At 50.4% G+C, this 18,843-nt stretch overlaps 1 protein-coding gene across 4 annotated transcripts in view; it reads right to left on the minus strand.

Moving 5' to 3' along the window:
* The window catches only part of SPTAN1 (spectrin alpha, non-erythrocytic 1), a 65,113-nt gene that overhangs the window by 6,869 nt on the left and 39,401 nt on the right, over positions 1-18,843 (minus strand). For 3 of the 4 annotated variants that reach the window (XM_068553946.1, XM_068553942.1, XM_068553944.1), the window contains 20 exons: positions 18,387-18,422; positions 16,202-16,249; positions 15,357-15,448; positions 14,934-15,078; positions 14,662-14,843; positions 14,001-14,100; positions 13,682-13,879; positions 13,434-13,580; positions 12,302-12,405; positions 12,034-12,196; positions 9,852-9,983; positions 9,442-9,579; positions 8,520-8,624; positions 6,424-6,632; positions 5,463-5,583; positions 5,157-5,278; positions 4,442-4,574; positions 2,619-2,717; positions 950-1,109; positions 202-278 (listed from right to left, as the gene is read on the minus strand). In XM_068553946.1, the coding sequence (XP_068410047.1) occupies positions 202-278; positions 950-1,109; positions 2,619-2,717; positions 4,442-4,574; positions 5,157-5,278; positions 5,463-5,583; positions 6,424-6,632; positions 8,520-8,624; positions 9,442-9,579; positions 9,852-9,983; positions 12,034-12,196; positions 12,302-12,405; positions 13,434-13,580; positions 13,682-13,879; positions 14,001-14,100; positions 14,662-14,843; positions 14,934-15,078; positions 15,357-15,448; positions 16,202-16,249; positions 18,387-18,422 (2,511 nt within the window). The remainder of the gene's footprint in view (positions 1-201; positions 279-949; positions 1,110-2,618; positions 2,718-4,441; positions 4,575-5,156; positions 5,279-5,462; positions 5,584-6,423; positions 6,633-8,519; positions 8,625-9,441; positions 9,580-9,851; positions 9,984-12,033; positions 12,197-12,301; positions 12,406-13,433; positions 13,581-13,681; positions 13,880-14,000; positions 14,101-14,661; positions 14,844-14,933; positions 15,079-15,356; positions 15,449-16,201; positions 16,250-18,386; positions 18,423-18,843) is intronic. The other variant, XM_068553945.1, reaches the window with a different exon arrangement.

Raw genomic sequence — 18,843 nt, forward strand, 5'->3', positions numbered from 1 at the left:
TGTTAGCACCCATCAGGCTACAGCTCAGAGGCCTAGTCTGAGAGCTTCCTGAGGACCAGGACTGTATCTTGTTTACGGCTGGCCCCTAGGGCCTAATATAAATAGTCAAATGTCTCAATGAAAGATGCTGACCGTCATTCATCCACCAGGAAATACTATGTGAGAATATTTCAATCAATCAACAAAGTAGCCACGACTGACCTGTTTGGTAAGGAGAGTTTGGACAGAAGATAGATCTCGACCATAATCATCTGTCTTCAAGCTGTTCTCCTTTTCACCTAGAAAACCAAGCATGGAAAATCAACCATCCCTTCTCAATATAACAAATTTTAAAAAAAAGAAAAGAAGAAAAAAGAAGAGCGAGGCACCTATTATTTTGCTTACATTTGAATTCCACTACTACTGACAGCAGTCTCTGAACCCCAATGAGCTGGCTCCTCCCTGCACCCGGGCCCCCTTCTACGTCTGTGTCCTGAAGAGGTCCCTCCAGCCTGTCCTAGATGCTGTTCAGTCGCTACTTATGCGACAGCAACTACCAAGGTCATGTGGGTCCTGAAATCAGTGCAGTTCCTCTTCGCCTGGGGGCTGGATCACACCCTGGACCCGTGTAGCTCGGGGGACAGTGCCGGTGCAGGCTGGTCTGGCTCGTGTGGCCCTTGTTTGTGTTGTGGTGCCCACTGCTTCTTTCAGCGTTACAGGACCTTTGTTTTGTTAACCCTCGTGCCGGCCCAGGGGCACCGCTGAGCCTCGGCTCTCTGCCTCAGGACCCTGTCTCCCGCTGCCACCAGTGGTCTGCCCGGCGGCAGGGGTCTCTGATACGCTCACATTCCAGCAGTTTCTTCTCCGCAGAAGAAAACCAGCTGTGTAGGAAGCAGACAGGCTGTGGTTCTGAACAATCTTCCCGGCCCGGGAGGGTAAGAGGCTTGGGCAGCGCCGAGGCCGTGCTTACCAATCCAGGACTCCACCACGTCAGCCTTCCAGTTGAACTGAAGGAAGGCCGAGTTCTCGTCGAGCTTTGCCTTCCTCTGGGCGGCAGCTTTCTCCAAGTCTGATACTTTCCCGTTCAGGCCCTTCATCTTTGAAGAGATGTTCTCCTCATGGTGATTGTTCTAGGCCGTGGAAAAGGCACACTCTGTCAGCCTCGCCCCTGCTGCGGTTACCTGATCTGCACCCTCCCTGCAGGGCGCAGGCAGGCTTGCAACCTCTGTGACAGGCCGTGCTCCCCTGCCCACCGCCAGGAGAATGGGGGAAGGCTTTTCTAAGAGCCTTAAAGAGATGAACACTGGCAATTCTACTCCTACAAGTAATAATGAGGAATGTGATAAAATGTTAAGTCACAATGATGTATTCATCAGTGTCATTTTTGACAGCAAAAAATTAGAAAAAGCCTAAATAATTATGACTCAATGGCTACTATACGTATGCAATAAAAACAATGGCTTGGAACAATATTTTCACACTGTGGATATTAAAAATTATTAAGCCCCAAACACTCTGATGCAGTCTTGGTTAAAACTGTATGTGAAAACACAAACCATAAGTCCGCATAAAATTTAGAAAGAAACTCAGGGAGGAAACAAAGACTGCTGCTGGAAACAGAGCACCAGGCTCTCTGCCACAAGGCCGAAGGACAGTCACAAGCCGTCATCTCACAGGTGGGGCGCACTTGTGTGTGCTGAGTCGTACACAGGCCTCATCTACGTGGACATGGTCTGTATCTGAAATTAGTCTCCGTAAGGTTATTTGCCCACAAGAGTGAGGAGAAAAGCTCCCCAGTGAACACGGATTTTAACTACAGTTACCTCCTGTGGACCAAATCCCTAGTCTTAAGTAAGGCCTGATCAACAGTGCAAATTCTGTGATGAGGAATTTTACTCATTATGTGTTTGTGACAGGAAATCAGAGTCGAAAGAAGTCATTTGTCTTGTGCAACTACATGTCTTGTGGAACTTGTGACAGATGGCGGCACCCCGTCTAGTCTGGATTTCAACTGGGGAGTGACTCGACTTCACTGCTGCTGAGAAAGCACCAAGACCCCTTTTTTTTTGCTTTCTCCCTAGAAAGCTGTTTGAATGAAATGAACCTTGTGATTCTGACAGACAGATTTATAAAACATCCTGGATAGCAGCCAGCTTTTACACAGCGATGTGCACCCACTGAACAGCTGCCGTTTAACCTGGTGGATGGCTCAGCATGAGGAGAGTCTGGAGGCTCAGGCACGGAGGTCTCACTGGGGTCATCTCTCTGGTGGTGGTTCTATGGGTGACTGTTTTGATCTGCCCACTTGTGTTTTCTACCACCTCTATAAAGAGCTTGTATTCCCGGAGAAGGAAACTGGAAGAGCAACCATGTGGGAGTGCCAATGTCACAGTAGGGATGCTTCTTTGCTTAATTAAAGCAGAGAAAAACAACTACTGCAGAATGGCTTTACTAACTGGCTTCAAGAAGGGGGTAAATATCCAGTTAAACACGGAATGCAGGAATGGAGCCGCGACTGGTCTCCACGCAGACCTCTGTTTAGTCAGTGTCCCAGGGGAGGAGCTTTGTGGGCAGTTGTGGTACCAGCACGCGGTGTCCCGGAGCGGGAAATGAGGGTCTTACCAGCGGGCCGGGCTCACCTTCTTAATGAGGTCTTGTCCGTTAGTGCAGACGTCATTCACCCGGTCCTTGTGGACAGTGAAGTCCGTCTCGAAGGCTTCATGTTTCTTCAGTAAGCCCTGGAGGGGAAACAGCAAGGCTCGCTACTGAGAGCCTGGTATGTGCGGTGGGCCAGGTCCCGGGCACAGAGGAGCAGTCCAGCTCCTCATGCACCCCAGTCCAGCTGGGGCTCAGACAACAGACAGACACAGAATAAATAGGAAATCCTAAAACAGTAAAATGAGGACACCGCGCACATAACCAGGGGTGGGGGGGCTCGGGAAGGCCTTTCTGAAGCGGTGAGGCTCCTGCCCGTCAACCAGCACAGGCCCCTCTTGCCCTGTCGGAGGCCCCAGAATGGATACCGAGCAACCTTAAAATAAGCACCAACCGAACAGCGACACCCACCCGAAGGTTTAACCCGAGCACATCTCCTGAGGGACCTCCCAAATCTTGTCCTTTCCTCCGTACAGTTGAAGTGCTGGAGACAACACCCCTTGTGTCGGCTTCCAGGGAACACAGCGATGCAGAGAACAGGAAACCACTGACTGCATCTGCCTCCTACCTGCGTCCCCCAACGAGCTGAACAGGATTCCCAGTGGGAGGAGCCCAGCTCTGGGGCTACCCTGACTCTCAGGAATGCTAACTCTGCCTCCACAGCTGGCGGCACGGACGGAGGAACACCCGACCACAACGTGCAGTTCCGCCTATGAAGAGGGGAGTCGCCTCACCCCCGAGACCCGGGGCTGCTCTGTCCCACAGGCTACGCCTTAGGATCCCTGCAGCCTTGCCTTTGCCTCTTTGAACGCTGCCTGAAGAAGCTGATCTAAGCTGCCGGATGGTGAGAGGCCACATGGAGGGGACTGAGACGTCCCAGCTGGAGCCACCTGAGTGACATCACCGTGCACCTCTCAGCCCAGCTGCCTTCTGCCTCAGTGCAGCTGTGTGAGAGGGTCCCAGTGAGAGCAGCAGAGGCAATGCCCATCAATGCACAGAATCGTGGGCAATAGACTGTTGTTTTTAGGGTTGTGACACAGCAATAGGTAACCTATGTATTTAAGAAATATGTTACGGGTTGAACTGTGTCCCCCCCCCCCCCAAGATATGGGTTCAAACCTCAGCACCTAGGAATGTGGAAATGAGTTCTCTGCAGATGCAGTCAAGTTAAGACAGGTCATCAGGGTGGGTCCTAATCCAATATGCCTGGTGTCCTACATATATAACAAGAGGGAAATCTGGACACAGACACACCCAGACAGAATGCCACGGGAACACAAAGACACAGAGGGAAGACAGCCATGTGAAAGCACAGGCAGAGGTTCGAGTTACGCTGCCACAAGCCCAGCTACCAGAAGCTGGAAGAGGCAAGAAAGGGTCCTCTCCTAGAAGCTTCGGAGAGAGCAAGGCCCTGTCGACACCTTGATCACAGACCTCTAGCTCTCCAAACTAGGATAAAACAAGTTTCTATTGTTTCAAAGCCACTGGGTTTGTGGTACTTTGCTAAGGCAGCCACAGGAAACTAACAGGGTACTAGTAAGCTGTGGTTAACGATACCAGCCACACTGCCGGGCTGACAGCGGGACTCCATGAACTGGGGCTGACAAAGTCACCCCGATTTTGTCTACAGAGGGGCAGCGTCTCTCGCGTGGGATCTTGAGGACTGAGGCCAGCCAACGAGGCGCTGGCTGCCGGCTCCGAGGGCTCTCCCGGTAAGAGCACGGCCACCGAGCAAGCTGGCAGGAAAAGGGTGGAGCGGGCGGCGGCTAGGAGGGAAGAAGCAGGCAGCATCTCCGGTTTCTCTGACCTGGATGGCAGCAAGAGTGTCTCCATAATCTTCACTGGCCACCAGGGTCATCTTCTCGTTGATCCAGGCTTCCTCCTCCTCCACGTTGGCTACAAACTGCTGATATTCCAAGGACTCTTCTAGCCGCTGGCCCCTAATCACAGGGGACAGTATAAAATCAGCCATAATCTCCTCTAACCTGGATGCTTAAAAACACGAATGATGGGGCTTCCCTGGTGGCGCAGTGGTTGGGAGTCTGCCTGCCAATGCAGGGGACATGGGTTCGAGCCCTGGTCTGGGAAGATCCCACATGCCGCGGAGCAACTGGGCCTGTGAGCCACAATTACTGAGCCTGCGTGTCTGGAGCCTGTGCTCCGCAGCGGGAAAGGCCGCGACGGTGGGAGGCCCGCGCACCGTGATGAAGAGTGGCCCCCGCTTGACGCAACTAGAGAAAGCCCTCACACAGAAACGAAGACCCAACACAGCAAAAATAAATAAATAAATTAAAAAAAAACAAAAAAACGAATGATGAGTGTGGGATGTAAACGGTTCATTCGAGCCCTCTTCCTAATACAAAGCAGAGACTGCTGGTCCAACACGCAATTCTGGAACCATCTGCTCGGTCCGGATTCACATAACGGGACCAGCTCGGCGTGGGCCTGTCAGAGCAACCCAGGCGTGGTGCTGGCACAGCCAAGAGGCGGGCCCGCCCGCTGCCCGTGCCCCGTCCGCTCACCGGGCGGCCGCCAGCTGCTTCAGCTCCTTCCAGTGCTCCACGAACTGCGCCAGGCGCTGCTCAATCTCCTCCTTCCCGATGGTGTTGTCATCGGACAGCTTCTTTCCGGTGTCCAGGACACCCTGACAGGCAAGAACGACTGGGTCAACAGATGCTTCCAGGAAAGGGCCTCGACATCAAATTCAGGCCTTCTCCACCCCGCTGTGGGATGAGGGGCCATAACCACGGTAGAGAGCTCGGTGAAATGGGCTCACCTGGACCCATTCAAGCCCCGCTGCCCGCTTGGCCAGGAGAGGCCCTCCTCACCTGAATCGCCGGCTCATGGGCAGCCAGTTCTGCCTCCAAACGTTTGTGCTTCTTCCTCAGGTTCTGAACGCCCGTCAGGTCGCGGCCATAGTCCTCCGAGCTCACCAGCAGCTTCTTCTCCCTGGGCAGCACAGGCGGGCGGTCAGCCTCTGCACCTGCGTGTCTTCAGCTGCAGACGTGCAGTCAAAGAGCGTGAAGCTCACGGACCCCCGTGATGTCCTTCACCTGCATCTACCCATCTCTCCGGGAAAGTCCTTCAGAAGCCAGGCTTCTGGGGAAAATAGCCTCTACTTCCCCAATGAACGGGGTCCACGTACGTCTCCAGGAGCACCTCCTGTGTCCGACTCTGCAAAGGGTCGGGGTGCACTGGAGAACAAGGAGGTGCCACTGCTGTCACCCTATCAATCCTACCTGATCAAATACACACGTATCACACGCGGTAACATATGAAAATGCTAATGTAAACAGCGTTTTAAGGCAGTGAATTGAGAGGATCCTGTCCTTAAAAATGGTCTGTTTATAGGCTACATCATCTGGAAAAGGCAGACTGAAATTCTGGGGGAGGGGAGATAAAAACAAACAAGACGAACTTTTCTTCCTGCAAGCAGCAATCTTTCCCAGGAGATCAGACCATCTTTCCCAGATGGGAACTCACTAATGTCGCCAGTGACCTAAGGGCAGGGACTAGACAAGCCCTGGATGCCACCACACACACCGCCACGTGGAGGCCATGGCTGACCACTATCACCGCATGCCCAGACACCAGGAGGGGAAGTCGGGGCGTCTCACCGCGGCTGTGCGGTGAGGCTGGGACCAGCCGGGCACAGCTGCCGAGTCCGTGCCATTTCTGACCCACTTCCCATCTCACCACCACGGTCCAGGAGAGGATTAGCCCGGGGTTCCTAACGTCCTCCGTGAAAGGCTCCGAGGGCACCGAGGGGACCCGGAGCGGGGCGCGTACTTGATCCAGGACTCCTCGTCGTCCATGTCCCGGAAGAACTGGTGCAGGCGGTGGGACTCGTTCAGCCTGGCTCGCCGGGAGGCCGCCATGCTCTTGATCTTTTGGAAACGGCCGTTGATGGTGTCCCGCTTGTCCTTCACTTGGGAGGTGTCGAAGGCACTGCTGGTCATCAGGCTGTCCGCCTGGCTGTTCAGGTCCTTCAGGCGATCCTGGGCAGGGGACACGACGGAGGGGTCAGAGATCTGGGTCACCCACAAATATCTGCTTGTAAACCAGAACTCGGGACTTCTTCACTGACGGGTTGGTTTAAGATTTATTCAGGTTTCTCTCAAAGTGTGGTATGTGGACCCCTAGGGTTCTAAGAGATCAAAACTACTTTCATAACAATACAAAAACATGATCTGCCTTTTTTACTGTGTGAACATTTGCACTGATGGTGCAAAATCCACGGTAGGGGTGGTGCTGCTCAAGGCAGTGGCAAACTACGAGCAGAAATCCAGCTCTTCACTGCCACGCACTCCCAGTAGAAATCACTGTTTCACTTAAGAACATCCTTAAAAAAGCAGCAAAGTTGTTAATTTTATTAAGTCTCCATCTTTGAGTACGTGTCGTTTTAATATCCTATCTGATAAAACAGGGAACCCACACAAAGCACTTCCGCCGAGTGCCGAAGTTCAATGACTGTGCTGAGGAGAAGCATGTGTTCCGAGCTGAACTGGCCACTTCTTCCATGGACCGTCAGTTTCACTTGGGAGACCAGCCAACAGACAAACTATGGTCATTCTGACTTTGAGAGCTGACAAATACTTTGTCGAGAATGAATAAAGTGAACCTGTCACTTTAAGGAAAACTGAGTTTGCTGCTAATGATAAAATTCAAACTTTCATGAGGAAATTAGAATTTTGGAAAATTGGCATCCACCTCCGCGAGCCTGACAGCTTCCCGATACGTGTAGATTTTTCCATTGAGACTGGCTGTGATGTTAACGAACGTGATGTTTGATACCATATGCAGACATGTGTCAACATTTAGAAGATCTAAACTCTGCGAATCAATATTTCCCAAATGATTCTGTAACCTCAGGCCTGAGTAAATGATCCATTCCAAGTCCAAGATGGACCAGTGGATTTAAATATAAACAGTATGAAAAGCTGACAGTGTTTCAGAGTCCACTTTCCAACTAACCTTTAGAAACTACCACTTACTGAGTTGGATGTAGTATCAAAAAGTACCCACAGTTATCTGAATTAAGATACTACTCCCTCCTCTACCTGTGTGAGGCTCTATTTTCATCACACACAACAAACTGAATTCAGAAGCAGCTGTAAGAATCCAGCTGTCTTCTATCAAGCTGGACATCAAAGAGGTTTGCAAAAAATGTAACCAGTGTGACTCTTCTTGCTATATTTTTGTTTTTGGAAAAACAGAGACATTATACATAAAAAATGTTACTTAACGTTAACTTGTGATGGGTTTATTATTTTAAACGAATTAATACATTTTTCTCAGTTTTCTTACATTGCTACAATTCCTAGACCTTATTCAGATTTCACCAATTTTTATATGCATTTGTGTGTCTCTGTGAGTATGTGCATGTAGTTCCACGCAGTTTTATCGTATGTGTAGATTTACGTAACTACCGCCAAGATCAAGATATGGACCTTGTTCTGAGAGCACAAAGGAACTTCCTTAAAGTCTTTACAGTTGTACCCCTACCCTGTCCCTAACTCCTGGCAACCACTAATCTGTTCTCCATCTCTATAATCTGTCATTTTGAGAATATCATGTAAATGAAATCATACAGTAGGTAACCTTTTGAAATTATTTTTTAATTTTTTTGAAATTATTTTTAAAAAATTTAGCTCTAAAAATTTAAGTTTTAATAATGGCAAATACCAATAGATAAAACCTACATAACTAACTCTCCTAGGGGCTCTCAATAATAGTTCAGAGCACAAAATGGCCCCGAGACCACAACGTTTGAGCACCTTGGCTTTAAGGGATGAACATCACTGTCCGTCCCCAAATGCGCCAGGTCTCCTTAGAGTCACGCACGGCCGTGTCCCAGAGCCCGGCCTGGCGCCCCCTCCGCTTACCTCATGGGCAGAGATGTCCGCCTCCAGCAGTTGATGTTTTTTTAGCAGGTTGTTCACAGAAGCCAGGTCTTTGCCGTAATCCTCAGAGGCCAGCAGGGCTTCCACCTGGCAGTGAAACATGAACGGGAAGGCTACTGCCTGGAGCACATTCCGTGTCCTGGCGAACCCAGGATGCCCACTCGTCCCCCAGGCGCCCCTGTCTGGACAGCTGCAAACTTCCCCACCACACGCTGCTGTTGTGCCGGCTCGGCGTGGACACTCCCCTGGGCAGAGAGGCGGCAGCTCGGGCAAAGACTAAGGTACAGAGATGTTCACTGCAGCAAAACGTATCCCCCAAAGCTGGGAGCACCAGCGTGGCCCACAGTATGGGAATGGTTAAATTATGGCCTAACTCTGTGATGGTCTAAGGCAGTTATTCAAATGTTCAGGAAGACTTTTTCATGACTTGAAATAACACCACCAATATGTACTGATGAAAAATTACGCTATGAGCTCAAACACATGAAAGTACAGCTACACAAAAAGTCACGGAAATAGGTGTAGACCAGATAGATACAGAATAGTGGTCTTTAAAATTTTTTTATTTCTTTTTACTTTCTGTACTCTCTGAACAGTCTACAGAGACCGCAGGACTAACTCTGGCCTCCGGGCTCTTTGCTGTTCTGGTTTCTACCTGGGTACCGTGAGAGCGGCCTGCACACAGACCCCACCACCCACTCCTGTTTGCGTTTTCCTGTGGAAACAAGTGACCCACGTCCAACCAGAGATAAGCTCTCTCTTCTGTAAACATTCCCTCCCCAACTACAAACCCCTCAGAGTACACAGCTCACACTTGATGATGATTTCTGTTAAAAGGGACGTCGGGAGAGCCCTGCCTTTCCACGGAACCCTCCAGTGGGGAAGGGAAGCCCCGTGGCCTCACCTCAGAGAGCCAGAAGTCAAAGTCCTTGATCCCAGTGTTGAAGTTCTGCTGCTTGTTGGCTTCTTTCAGCTTCTGGCTCTTCTCAGCCGACTTCTGCACCAGGAACTGCCACTGGTCAGCTAAGGCGGCCAGCCGGGCCTGGGCAAGAGAAGGGAGCCGTTGGAGATGGCCAACTCCACGGTCCGCGCCCTCTCTGGAAGCCGACCTGACGCCCCTCACAGAGGAGGATGGAAGATGCTCCCAGGAGCCACTCTCACTAGCATCCCCTCAGCAACACAGCCAGAAGTCTTCTGTTTATTTTCCTAAGACTGCATTCCAGGGTCATCATCAAGCTGACGGTGATGCTGAAAGTCAAATCCAGCCCCCTCTTCTTCCCGGGCCAGGAGGAGGGGAGCTGGGGGACAGCGTACCTTGACGGCGTCCTCGCTGCCGGCACAGGCCCCGCGGTCAATGAGGGAGTTGCCCATGTCGATAACCCCTCGAATCCGGTCCGCATTGGCGTGCAGTTCTGCTTCGAACGCCTGATGCTTCTGGTGCTTGCTCTGAAAACACCAAAGAAACCCTGCCACAAACCTTTCGAAACCAGGTCCTGCTAGGCTCTGTCCTTTCAGGGAGAAGGGGTTCTCAGAAGGGAGGGAGTGGTAGCAGACTTGAGGAACTAGGGGCAAGTGTCAACATTTTTATAGAAGGTGATCACAGAATCTGTGCAAAATACTTCAGGGGTCAGTCTGATGGAAGTTCAGCAGAAGGTCCGAGCTGGGAGACAGGAAATGCACCAGCTCAGGAGTAGGTGAATTGAGTCAACTCCTAAATCAGCTGGACTAGCTATCTGTGAGTGAAATCCTAGAATTATACACTTTCTAACATTTTGCAGGAGCTGGTAACGGCCAACTGTAGTTTTGAATCTACTTGCGCATCAATTTCCATCCACGGCTTTCTCCTTAGTGGAAAACAGCTCTAACTAATAACACACATATGGCCCTCTCATCACCTAAGGTGGCAGGCACTATGAAATAAGGTATCCGAGGGCCAGCCTCCCCTCCATCGACAGAGAAGGCTACAGCTGCCGCAAACCCTGGCTTTGCCGGCTTCTCATCTGGCAGCTGCAATCAATCAAAACTGCTGGATTTGTCAAAATCCAGGCTTGACTGTAGGTAAGAATTTCTTTTTGCTAGAAGAGAGGGCTGGGAGGATGACGGGCATCTGAGGCTGGGGGGCACCACGGGAGACAAGTGGGAGGATGCAGCTGTGGGGCAGTTCTGGGTGAAAAATGCAGGATTGCAGGCAAGAATGTGATCTGGGGAAAAAAGAACTAAAAGGAAAAAAGCAGTACAACTGGGGAAGGATTCTGCATCAAATGTTTCATTTCAGGGGCAGCAACTGTCAAAAGATGGAGCCATGTGGCTGGCGAAATGCAGCACCAACATGAAGCGTCCTTGCACCAACTCTGTGCCCAAGCCCAACTACAGAAACAAAAAGAGTCTCAAATGCCCACGCATCCTGACAAAGGCCCGTCTTCTTCTGTTTCTTGTTCTGATCGTTCTTTGGCTCAATTCCCATCCATTCTATTTCTTCATTTCTTCCATCCATTTAGGCAACTTCTAAGTTACATTTTGACAGGAAAGTCTCTTTCACTGCCCCTTGGGTAATGTTCACTTTTATCTTAACTTCTCACCCCCAGTTCCTCTTAGACTTAGGAAGCAGATCACCTGCCTCTCTGTGGATCTCTAGCTGTCCCTCTCCAGTGACCAGCACTTCTGGATGCCAGACTGCGTGGGCAACGAAACTCTCACACCTGGCCCTGCCCTAGTCCACCGAGAGCCACGAGCCCAGAGCAAGAGGAACCCAAGTTTACACAGAAAAGGCTATTTCATTTTTTAAAAGAAGCACACCTCTTAAAAGAAAGCAGTCAACTACTGCCCCCCAAATCAAACACTGTACAGAACTTGCCTAAGTGATAAATTGGGAGGGGAGAGGGGGAGTGAAAGGTTGCAGGCTAATTACAACAGAGAAAGCCACATCCCACGGGGACACTTGAATGGAGGCTGATGGATGATTAGAAATGAAAAGCGTGGATGAGGAGACACCGGCAGAATCTACAATTACGAGAATCTACACACAAGAGCACAAACGCTGGAGCTCGTTTAACTACAACTCTTAAAAAAAAAAACATAAAACTTACCAGCAGCTTGGAAAGCTACAAAAATAGATTAAAATAACAAGAGTTCAGTACACTTATGTGAATATGCATATCAGCTATTCAACAGAAACTCATTTTGCTGTCATACTTCCCCTGGGAAGGTGAGCATTCAGGAACAGCAAATACAAGGGGGCCTTTTCTGCAGACTCTTTAATAGCAGACATGGTTTCAACAGAGGCAGATGAGGAAAGCGGCTTCTGAAATGGCTCTCATCATTTAAGTGAGGCTTTCCCACCGGTTCATCTTATTAAAATACTTTTTCTTGGCATCACTGGGGGTACGAGGAAGTTGTCTTAGAGGTATCTCCCTCTTTTAAAGATACCTTATTTTAACAAGATCAACTCAATAACACAGGCTACTTCGGAGATAAACAGCTAATCTGTTCAGCTCACCTGGATGTTGGTAGGATCCTTATATGACTCATCACTTGCAGTCTGTAATTTTTCGCTGATCCAAGCTTCAATCTCATCCACATCCCGGCTGAACTGCTGGAGAGTCTGCGATTCTCCCAGCTTTGACCTTTTCTCAATCATCTGGGCTTTAAGACGTCGCCACCTGAGAAAGTGAAACCGAGAGCAAAGGTGAGCACCCCACAGAACTAGACAGGCCGGGCCGCTCACACAAGGGCGGCAAGACCCGTCGGCTGCACAGACCACCCACCTGTCCAGAACCTCATTGCGCCGGCTGGAGATGTCGCCTTTGGCGTAGTGGCCGCCGGCGATGAGCTGGTCGGCAAAGGACTGCAGGGCGGCGATCTTCTCCTCCTGTCAGCAAACAGAGGCGTGAGGTCAAGGCGGGCAAGACGACTCTGCCTCGCCTGGACTGCAGGTCTCGAGAAGAGAATGGTTATTTTGGGTGACTAGCTGGTGACGGGATCAGAATACACTGACACTCTAGAAGCAGGAGTGTAAAAAGCCAGAGGAAAGCTTGATTTCAATCATTATTAGAGTAGAGTTTAACTCAAGAAGATTCCAGGTCACGCTGGGGTGGGGCCGGGGCTTGAGCACCAGCAGACGTCACGTACAAAATTAGGTTTTATATGAAAACATTGTCCGATTTTCAACAAAATGGTTTATAAGCCTAAGAGTTTTGCATCTTTCTGGTTTACGTTCATGGATTCACTTACCTACCCATAAGTTTGTTTTTCTTCCCTTTCGGTATAAAATTTTTTCCCTGTGGCATCTCTGTTATTAAAACCTCAGAAATGGGACTTCCCTGGTGGTGCAGTGGTTAAGAATCCGCCTACCAATGCAGGGGACATAGGTTTGAACTCTGGTCCGGGAAGATCCCACATGCTGCGGAGCAACTAAGCCCGTGTGCCACAACAAGAGAAGCCACCGCAGTGAGAAGCCCGCGCGCTGCAACGAAGAGCAGCCCCCCACTCTCCGCAACTAGAGAAAGCCCGCACGCAGCCACGAAGACCCAACGCAGCCAAAATTAAATAAATAACATAGAAAAAGACACAAATTGGATAATATGAACATTTTTAAAAGCATGCCTCAAACAAACAAACAAAACCTCAGAAATACCAGAATTTATATATAAAGTTTAAAAAACGATTAACGTATGTCACTTTTCCTAGACTGCAGAGCTCTGCACTGGACCCAGTGGGGACCACGCTGCCTCCTCCGTAGTCAACACCAAGTATTTTCATTTGAGGACACTACCAGAGCTCTGCAGCAGAGTTAAGCACACAGTAACTATTTTTTTTTCTCTAGTCACTGGGAAGGGAAAGGAGAATACGCCAACAGAGAGACAGAAGCTGTCCACCTGGAAAGGCACAAGGCCTCACCTGGACGTTGATGGCTTTGTCGAAGTCCTCGTGCTTCTTGATCAGCGCCTCCACGCCGTCCAGCGAGTCGCCCCTGTCCTCGGTGCTCAGGAAGGCCTCCCGGGCGGCCATCCAGCTCTCGGCCTGCTCACAGTCCCGATGGAAGAGCTGAGAAGGGGAGAGGCCGGTGAGGAGACAGAGCCTGCGGCGACCGGACACCCGGCCAGAAACCCCGCGGCAAACAGGGAGTTACTGGCCAGCACGGGCACCTGCAGCTCAAGGCACTGATCCAACATCATCCTGCGCTGCACCCAGGCCTTCTCCAGGTCTGCACGCTCCTGATCTAGAATCTGTAGTTTCTCCTTGATCTCGGGGCTGGCGTAGTGCCCATGAGCCAACAGCTGCTGCCCAAACTGCTCGAAGGCCTGGAAAGTGCCAGCCCTGGCGTCAATTTCCGTCCGGTGTTCCTGCCAAGAGGAGGAAAGGGATTAGGTAACTGGCAGGAGCTGCGCACTCTCACGTCAGCTGCAAAGGTCCTCCCGGCCTGGCAGGGCCACCACGTCTCTGCTGCTCAGCAGGCCCACCTACCTGGTGCCGTTCCAGCAGGGCCTCGGCTCCGGTGACATCCTTGGCTAGCTCGTCTGAGGACACCAACCCTCGGATTCCATTGATCCAAGACATGAGGTCCCTGGAAACCAGATCCACAGAGGAATGGCTATTACGCTACCTGGCAAGCAGGCCTTCTGCCCAGGAAAAGAGAGAACTACATAATTCTTATCTCAGAGGGTTATTTGGGGTTAATCTAGTTAATCTATTGAATGGGGCTAGAACTCCAGGCAAAGTATTTCAAAGCTTCTTGTTTGTCTTATTGAAATAATAAGAAAAGAAAAAATCAAGAATTCCTCAGAGGAAAAATGAACAGGTTTATAACTAAGATCTTCTCACCCTATAGAATAACAGGTTCTTACAGACAGTAGCTGTGGTTAAGTTTTCTACAGCTTCAAATGCAAATGCTTTTCTTTAGGATTAAGTTTTTTGTTTTTTTTTTGTTTTTTTGCTGTGTGGCTCGTGGGATCTCAGTTCCCCAACCAGTGATTGAACCCGGACTCCCAGCAGTGAAAGTACCGAGTCCTAACCACTGGGCCGCCAGGGAATTCCCAGGATTAAGCCTTGTAAGTGCTAGATCCAGGCATGCATTTAATCCAGCTAGAAAGGCCCCTGGCCCAGAGCCAGCGAGCCGGCTTCTCACCGGAAGTCACTGAGGAAGCGCTGCAGGTCGTGGGAATCGCCCAGCTTGGCCTTGCGCTGGTCGGCGCGCTTGCCCAGGCTGCTCCACGCCTGGTTCAACTCGGTGCACTTCTCCTGCAGGTCCTCTGCTGACTCGGGGTGGGACTGGATCAGGCGCTCGGCTGTTTCCCCAAGGGAATTCACCTGGGGAAGAAAGCGGTGACAGCGGGAAAGGAGGGGGCTCAGCCTCCGGCGGAATCGAGGAGAGGTGGCTCCCCATCCACATCCTCTCACCTTGTCGCCGAGGGCCGCGAGGTCCCTCTCAAAGCCCTCGTGCTTGCGCTGCAGGGCTTGGACACTGGCCAGGTCGTGGCCATAATTGTCTGTGTTTAGAGCCTGATTCTTCTCTTCGATCCACTCTTTGGTTTCGTCAGCATCTCTGTAGGTGAGACACACGTTCAAGTTAATGAGTGCTGAGTACGGCTGCCTTAACCTCAGGTCAAGTAGGGAAACTTCATTTCACTGGCACCAGCACATGTGTCGGTGGCCCACCAACAGCTCTAAACAGCAAGGAACACAAATTGATCCGCTTAACATTACTGACTGAGAGCGTCCACCAGGTGCCAGAGCACAACCATCGACAAGACCCAGCCGTTACCGTCGGCGGGAACCCAACTGTCGCCTGCTCCTCCCCTGCCAGCCCCGGCCGACCCTCACCTGTGGAACCTCTGCACTTCGTGGGCGCTGCCCAGGAGCTGGCTCCGCTCCTCGGCCAGCTGCTGCAGGGACCGCCAGCGTTCGTTCAGCTCCTGGGGGAGGGCAGCAAAGCGTCAGCCACACCAGGCTCTGGGAGAAGGGCCAGAACCAGAGGACTGGTGGCTTAACGTGAAAGGAAAGGCTGGGGCACAGATGATTTCCTGTTTCCAAGCTTCCTAGTTCAGTCGTTGAGCACACCATGACAGCAAAAGTCCAGAAAGCCAGACCCTGCCACAGCTCGCCGGACGCCACGGCGCAAACACTCCACCAACACCTGACTTGGAATCACCGTGGAAGCAGTAGGAGAGACGCAGCTGACTTATCTTCACTCTCAGCGCCTAGCCTGGTGCCTGCCTCAGAGCAATTGCTTCCTAACAACCACCGAGTGGACAAGTCCCCAAGTCTACTGCTCCCCGACACCCCGCACGGCTGTATCGCCGGGCAGCAGCAGCCCAAGGAGCGCAGCACAGCTACAGGACCTTGTACTGGGGAGACAAACCAGCTCGGGGTCCAGAAAGGAGGCAAGAAAGGCAGTCACTGCCTTCCGACAATACGCTCCTCGCAGCTCCGGGCCCTCCTGGGGGTGAGGGAAGAAGCTCACCAGGCTCACCGCCAGGACCAGGCAAGCTGAGCACAGCCTCCTGCTGCACAAAGAGAGTAATACTGGCCAGGACACCCTCGGGCCCAGGAGAGTGACAAGTGCTACAGTTCATACAGCTAATTAGGACAAGAGCCTTGCTGAAGACAGGAGAAGGAGACAATGAAGGAGACTGGGGAAGACAAGGAAAGCTGCCATGGTTTCTTACCTTGATGGAATTAAAGGTGGCCACGGTGTGAACCATCAGGCGAGCAGACTATGTGGGGAGGAAAGCAGAAGAGCAAACTAATCAAGTGTCTGCTGATTAAGAGAGAAATCTGAGATGCAAGTGCCATTAATTACGTCCCAAATGTCCACCAAAATGATTGTAAAAGGATACCATCAAATTTCTGAGCAGAGCAGCAATGAGAGTATCAACAACTAGAAAGTCAGGCAGAAACCCAAGTGCACAATCACACCCAACTCAATGATTCATTTTACTCGAAGAGTGAAAAGAGCGGTGAAAACCACAATTAAAACGGCTGGTTGGACAGGAAAAAAAAGGCTCAAAGACTACTGATTGGTGTCTTTTTCTTGTCCCTACTACAGGAGAACAGTCCAGAAAACACACTTAGTTGAACAAATGCTGGCAGCTGGGACTATTTAAATAGTCAAGGACATCACTAACTTCATTTCTGTTTATGTTTACTGGACTGTGGTTCCTTCTAACAGTATCCCCCTTGAACTAAGGGCAAGAGCCTTACTAGATGAAAAAGAAAATACACTGGCGACTTAGCTTCCTTCTCATCAATGTAGTCACTTCCAAAAATCAAACGCCCCTTGGGATCTCAGAGCCCACCTAGTTTTATGAGAAAGAAACCCTACTTGGCAGGCACTGTGATGCTCGTAACCTTCAAGTATGTAAAGAGAAGGAGGAGCTGAGCTTGGACGCAGCGAAGTTAGGCTCCTAGGATGTTCCTGTGACACACCCAATGGCATGTTCAACCAGTGCGGGTGCGTACAGGGCTCGGAAAGCAGACACCCATTGTTTCCAATCCTTTTCAGAAACAGGAGGTACTGACTGGTGTTTGTAAAGTCATCTGAAATACATTTCTGAAAAAACACCTGTTACCAGAAGAACTCTGGCAGGAGATCAGGTAGGTAAGGCTGCTGCTCATTCACGTCACCAATGACTGATTTTTGCTACGCAACGAAAATTAAGATTGAGAAAAGGGGAGAAAGCGGAATCCAAGGAAAAATGCACCCTCCCTGCCAATTTGGAGCCTATTTAATAAGCAGAATGATCAGAGCCTGGAGGGATAAGGAGGCCAAAGAAACAAACCCCTTTCAGCCTAGGTCCTCACAACAGGTCAGACCTCATGACAGGGCTGAGAAGTACCAACCTAGGGACCGGTGCGGGGAGCCTTTTTGTTTTTAGATTTTCATGCTTTCTTCAGATTTTAGGAAGGTGTACTTTCATAAAGTAGAAATCTGCTCTTTCTAGCTTGCCTATAACTCAAGTGGCATATTCCTGAAGAGCTGGGTCAGGAGGAAAGATGCTAGAATTGGCATTTAGGCAACTAGTTCCATAATCATGGCTATAAACGCTTCACATGAAAAAGCTTATCCCCTGTCCTCCCGGAAGTTATGCCCACCCTGGTCAAGCACCACCCCTGGATCTCTCTGGAATAATGTCCACTGAAGCTGGTAAACATCTGGTGTCCCCCCTTTATGTGTCTCGTCAGGATGTGGACCTTCTCTCAAGCCTTTCTTAGGCCATGGGAGAAAGCGGTCAGGCAGACGATGAGTGGAGTTTATGCTCCTTTTCATCCTCACTTCATGTGTCCTTTTGGGCTGTAGTCCTATTGGTGGGACCATGCCTGACGATGCAGTGTGACCTCTGTGAACTGCAGTCACCCCTGTAACCTTGGTACCCGAGAGGGAATGATCCCAGGACCCCCCGAGGTACTAAAATCCACAGATGCTCAAGACCCTTGGAGCCGGCGCCCTGTATGGGCGGGTTCTGCATCCTTGGATTCGACCAACCATGGATCGGATGCTAGTATTTTCAATTGTTGGTTGGCTGAATCCGAGGATGTGGACCCACGGATGTGGAGGGCCAACTGTATACCCTGGCAGCGACGGTGCATGATAAACTCGACCTAACTGAATTTGTGCTGAGCATCTGCAGGGAGACATTTTGCTTCTGTGTATTAAGCATCACATTTCAAGGCATGACAGATTCCAAGAATACAACACCAGGGTCAGAACGACACCAGGCCAAACAAGTCCAGAAACCACCACAGGCTCAGACAAGCCTAAATACTCAGAAAACAGGCACGCCAGAAAAGGACGTAAAGTATTTCTGTTCCTGGAAAACCTCTGGAAATAATAATTTGCAAAGAAGCTCTTACCTTCCACGGGGAAGCCGTCTTGGAATCAGTTTCATCCTATTCAAAGAAAAAGGAGGCATTTAGGCAGCCAGGCAACTGTGCACAAAACAAAGCAGCCCCAGCCTTCCCTCTGGACGACAGGAAGTTCACAGAGGAATCAGCTGGAACAGCAATTCTCTCTGTGACTCAGAACTCAACACTGGCTGGCAGCGAACTGCAAGGCTGCTCGAGGGACATGAAGCGAACAAATAGGAGAGAAAAATTCCTTTTTTAATGCAGTAGGAGAAATGGAGACAATGAGGAAATTTAATAAAATGTCCAGCTTTTCTTTATGTCATATTCAGAGGATTCTTTGAAGAGGGATAAACAAACCTAAAGAACTGCTGTGGAAAAAGTTCTAGGTAACTGAACAGAGAAAAACTCTTTTGATCTTTGGAGGATGTCAAATAGAGACCAACTTCTGCTATTTCTTTTCCAC

The sequence above is a fragment of the Eschrichtius robustus genome, chromosome 10, assembly GCF_028021215.1.
Source record: "Eschrichtius robustus isolate mEscRob2 chromosome 10, mEscRob2.pri, whole genome shotgun sequence".
Classification (NCBI taxonomy): domain Eukaryota; kingdom Metazoa; phylum Chordata; class Mammalia; order Artiodactyla; family Eschrichtiidae; genus Eschrichtius; species Eschrichtius robustus.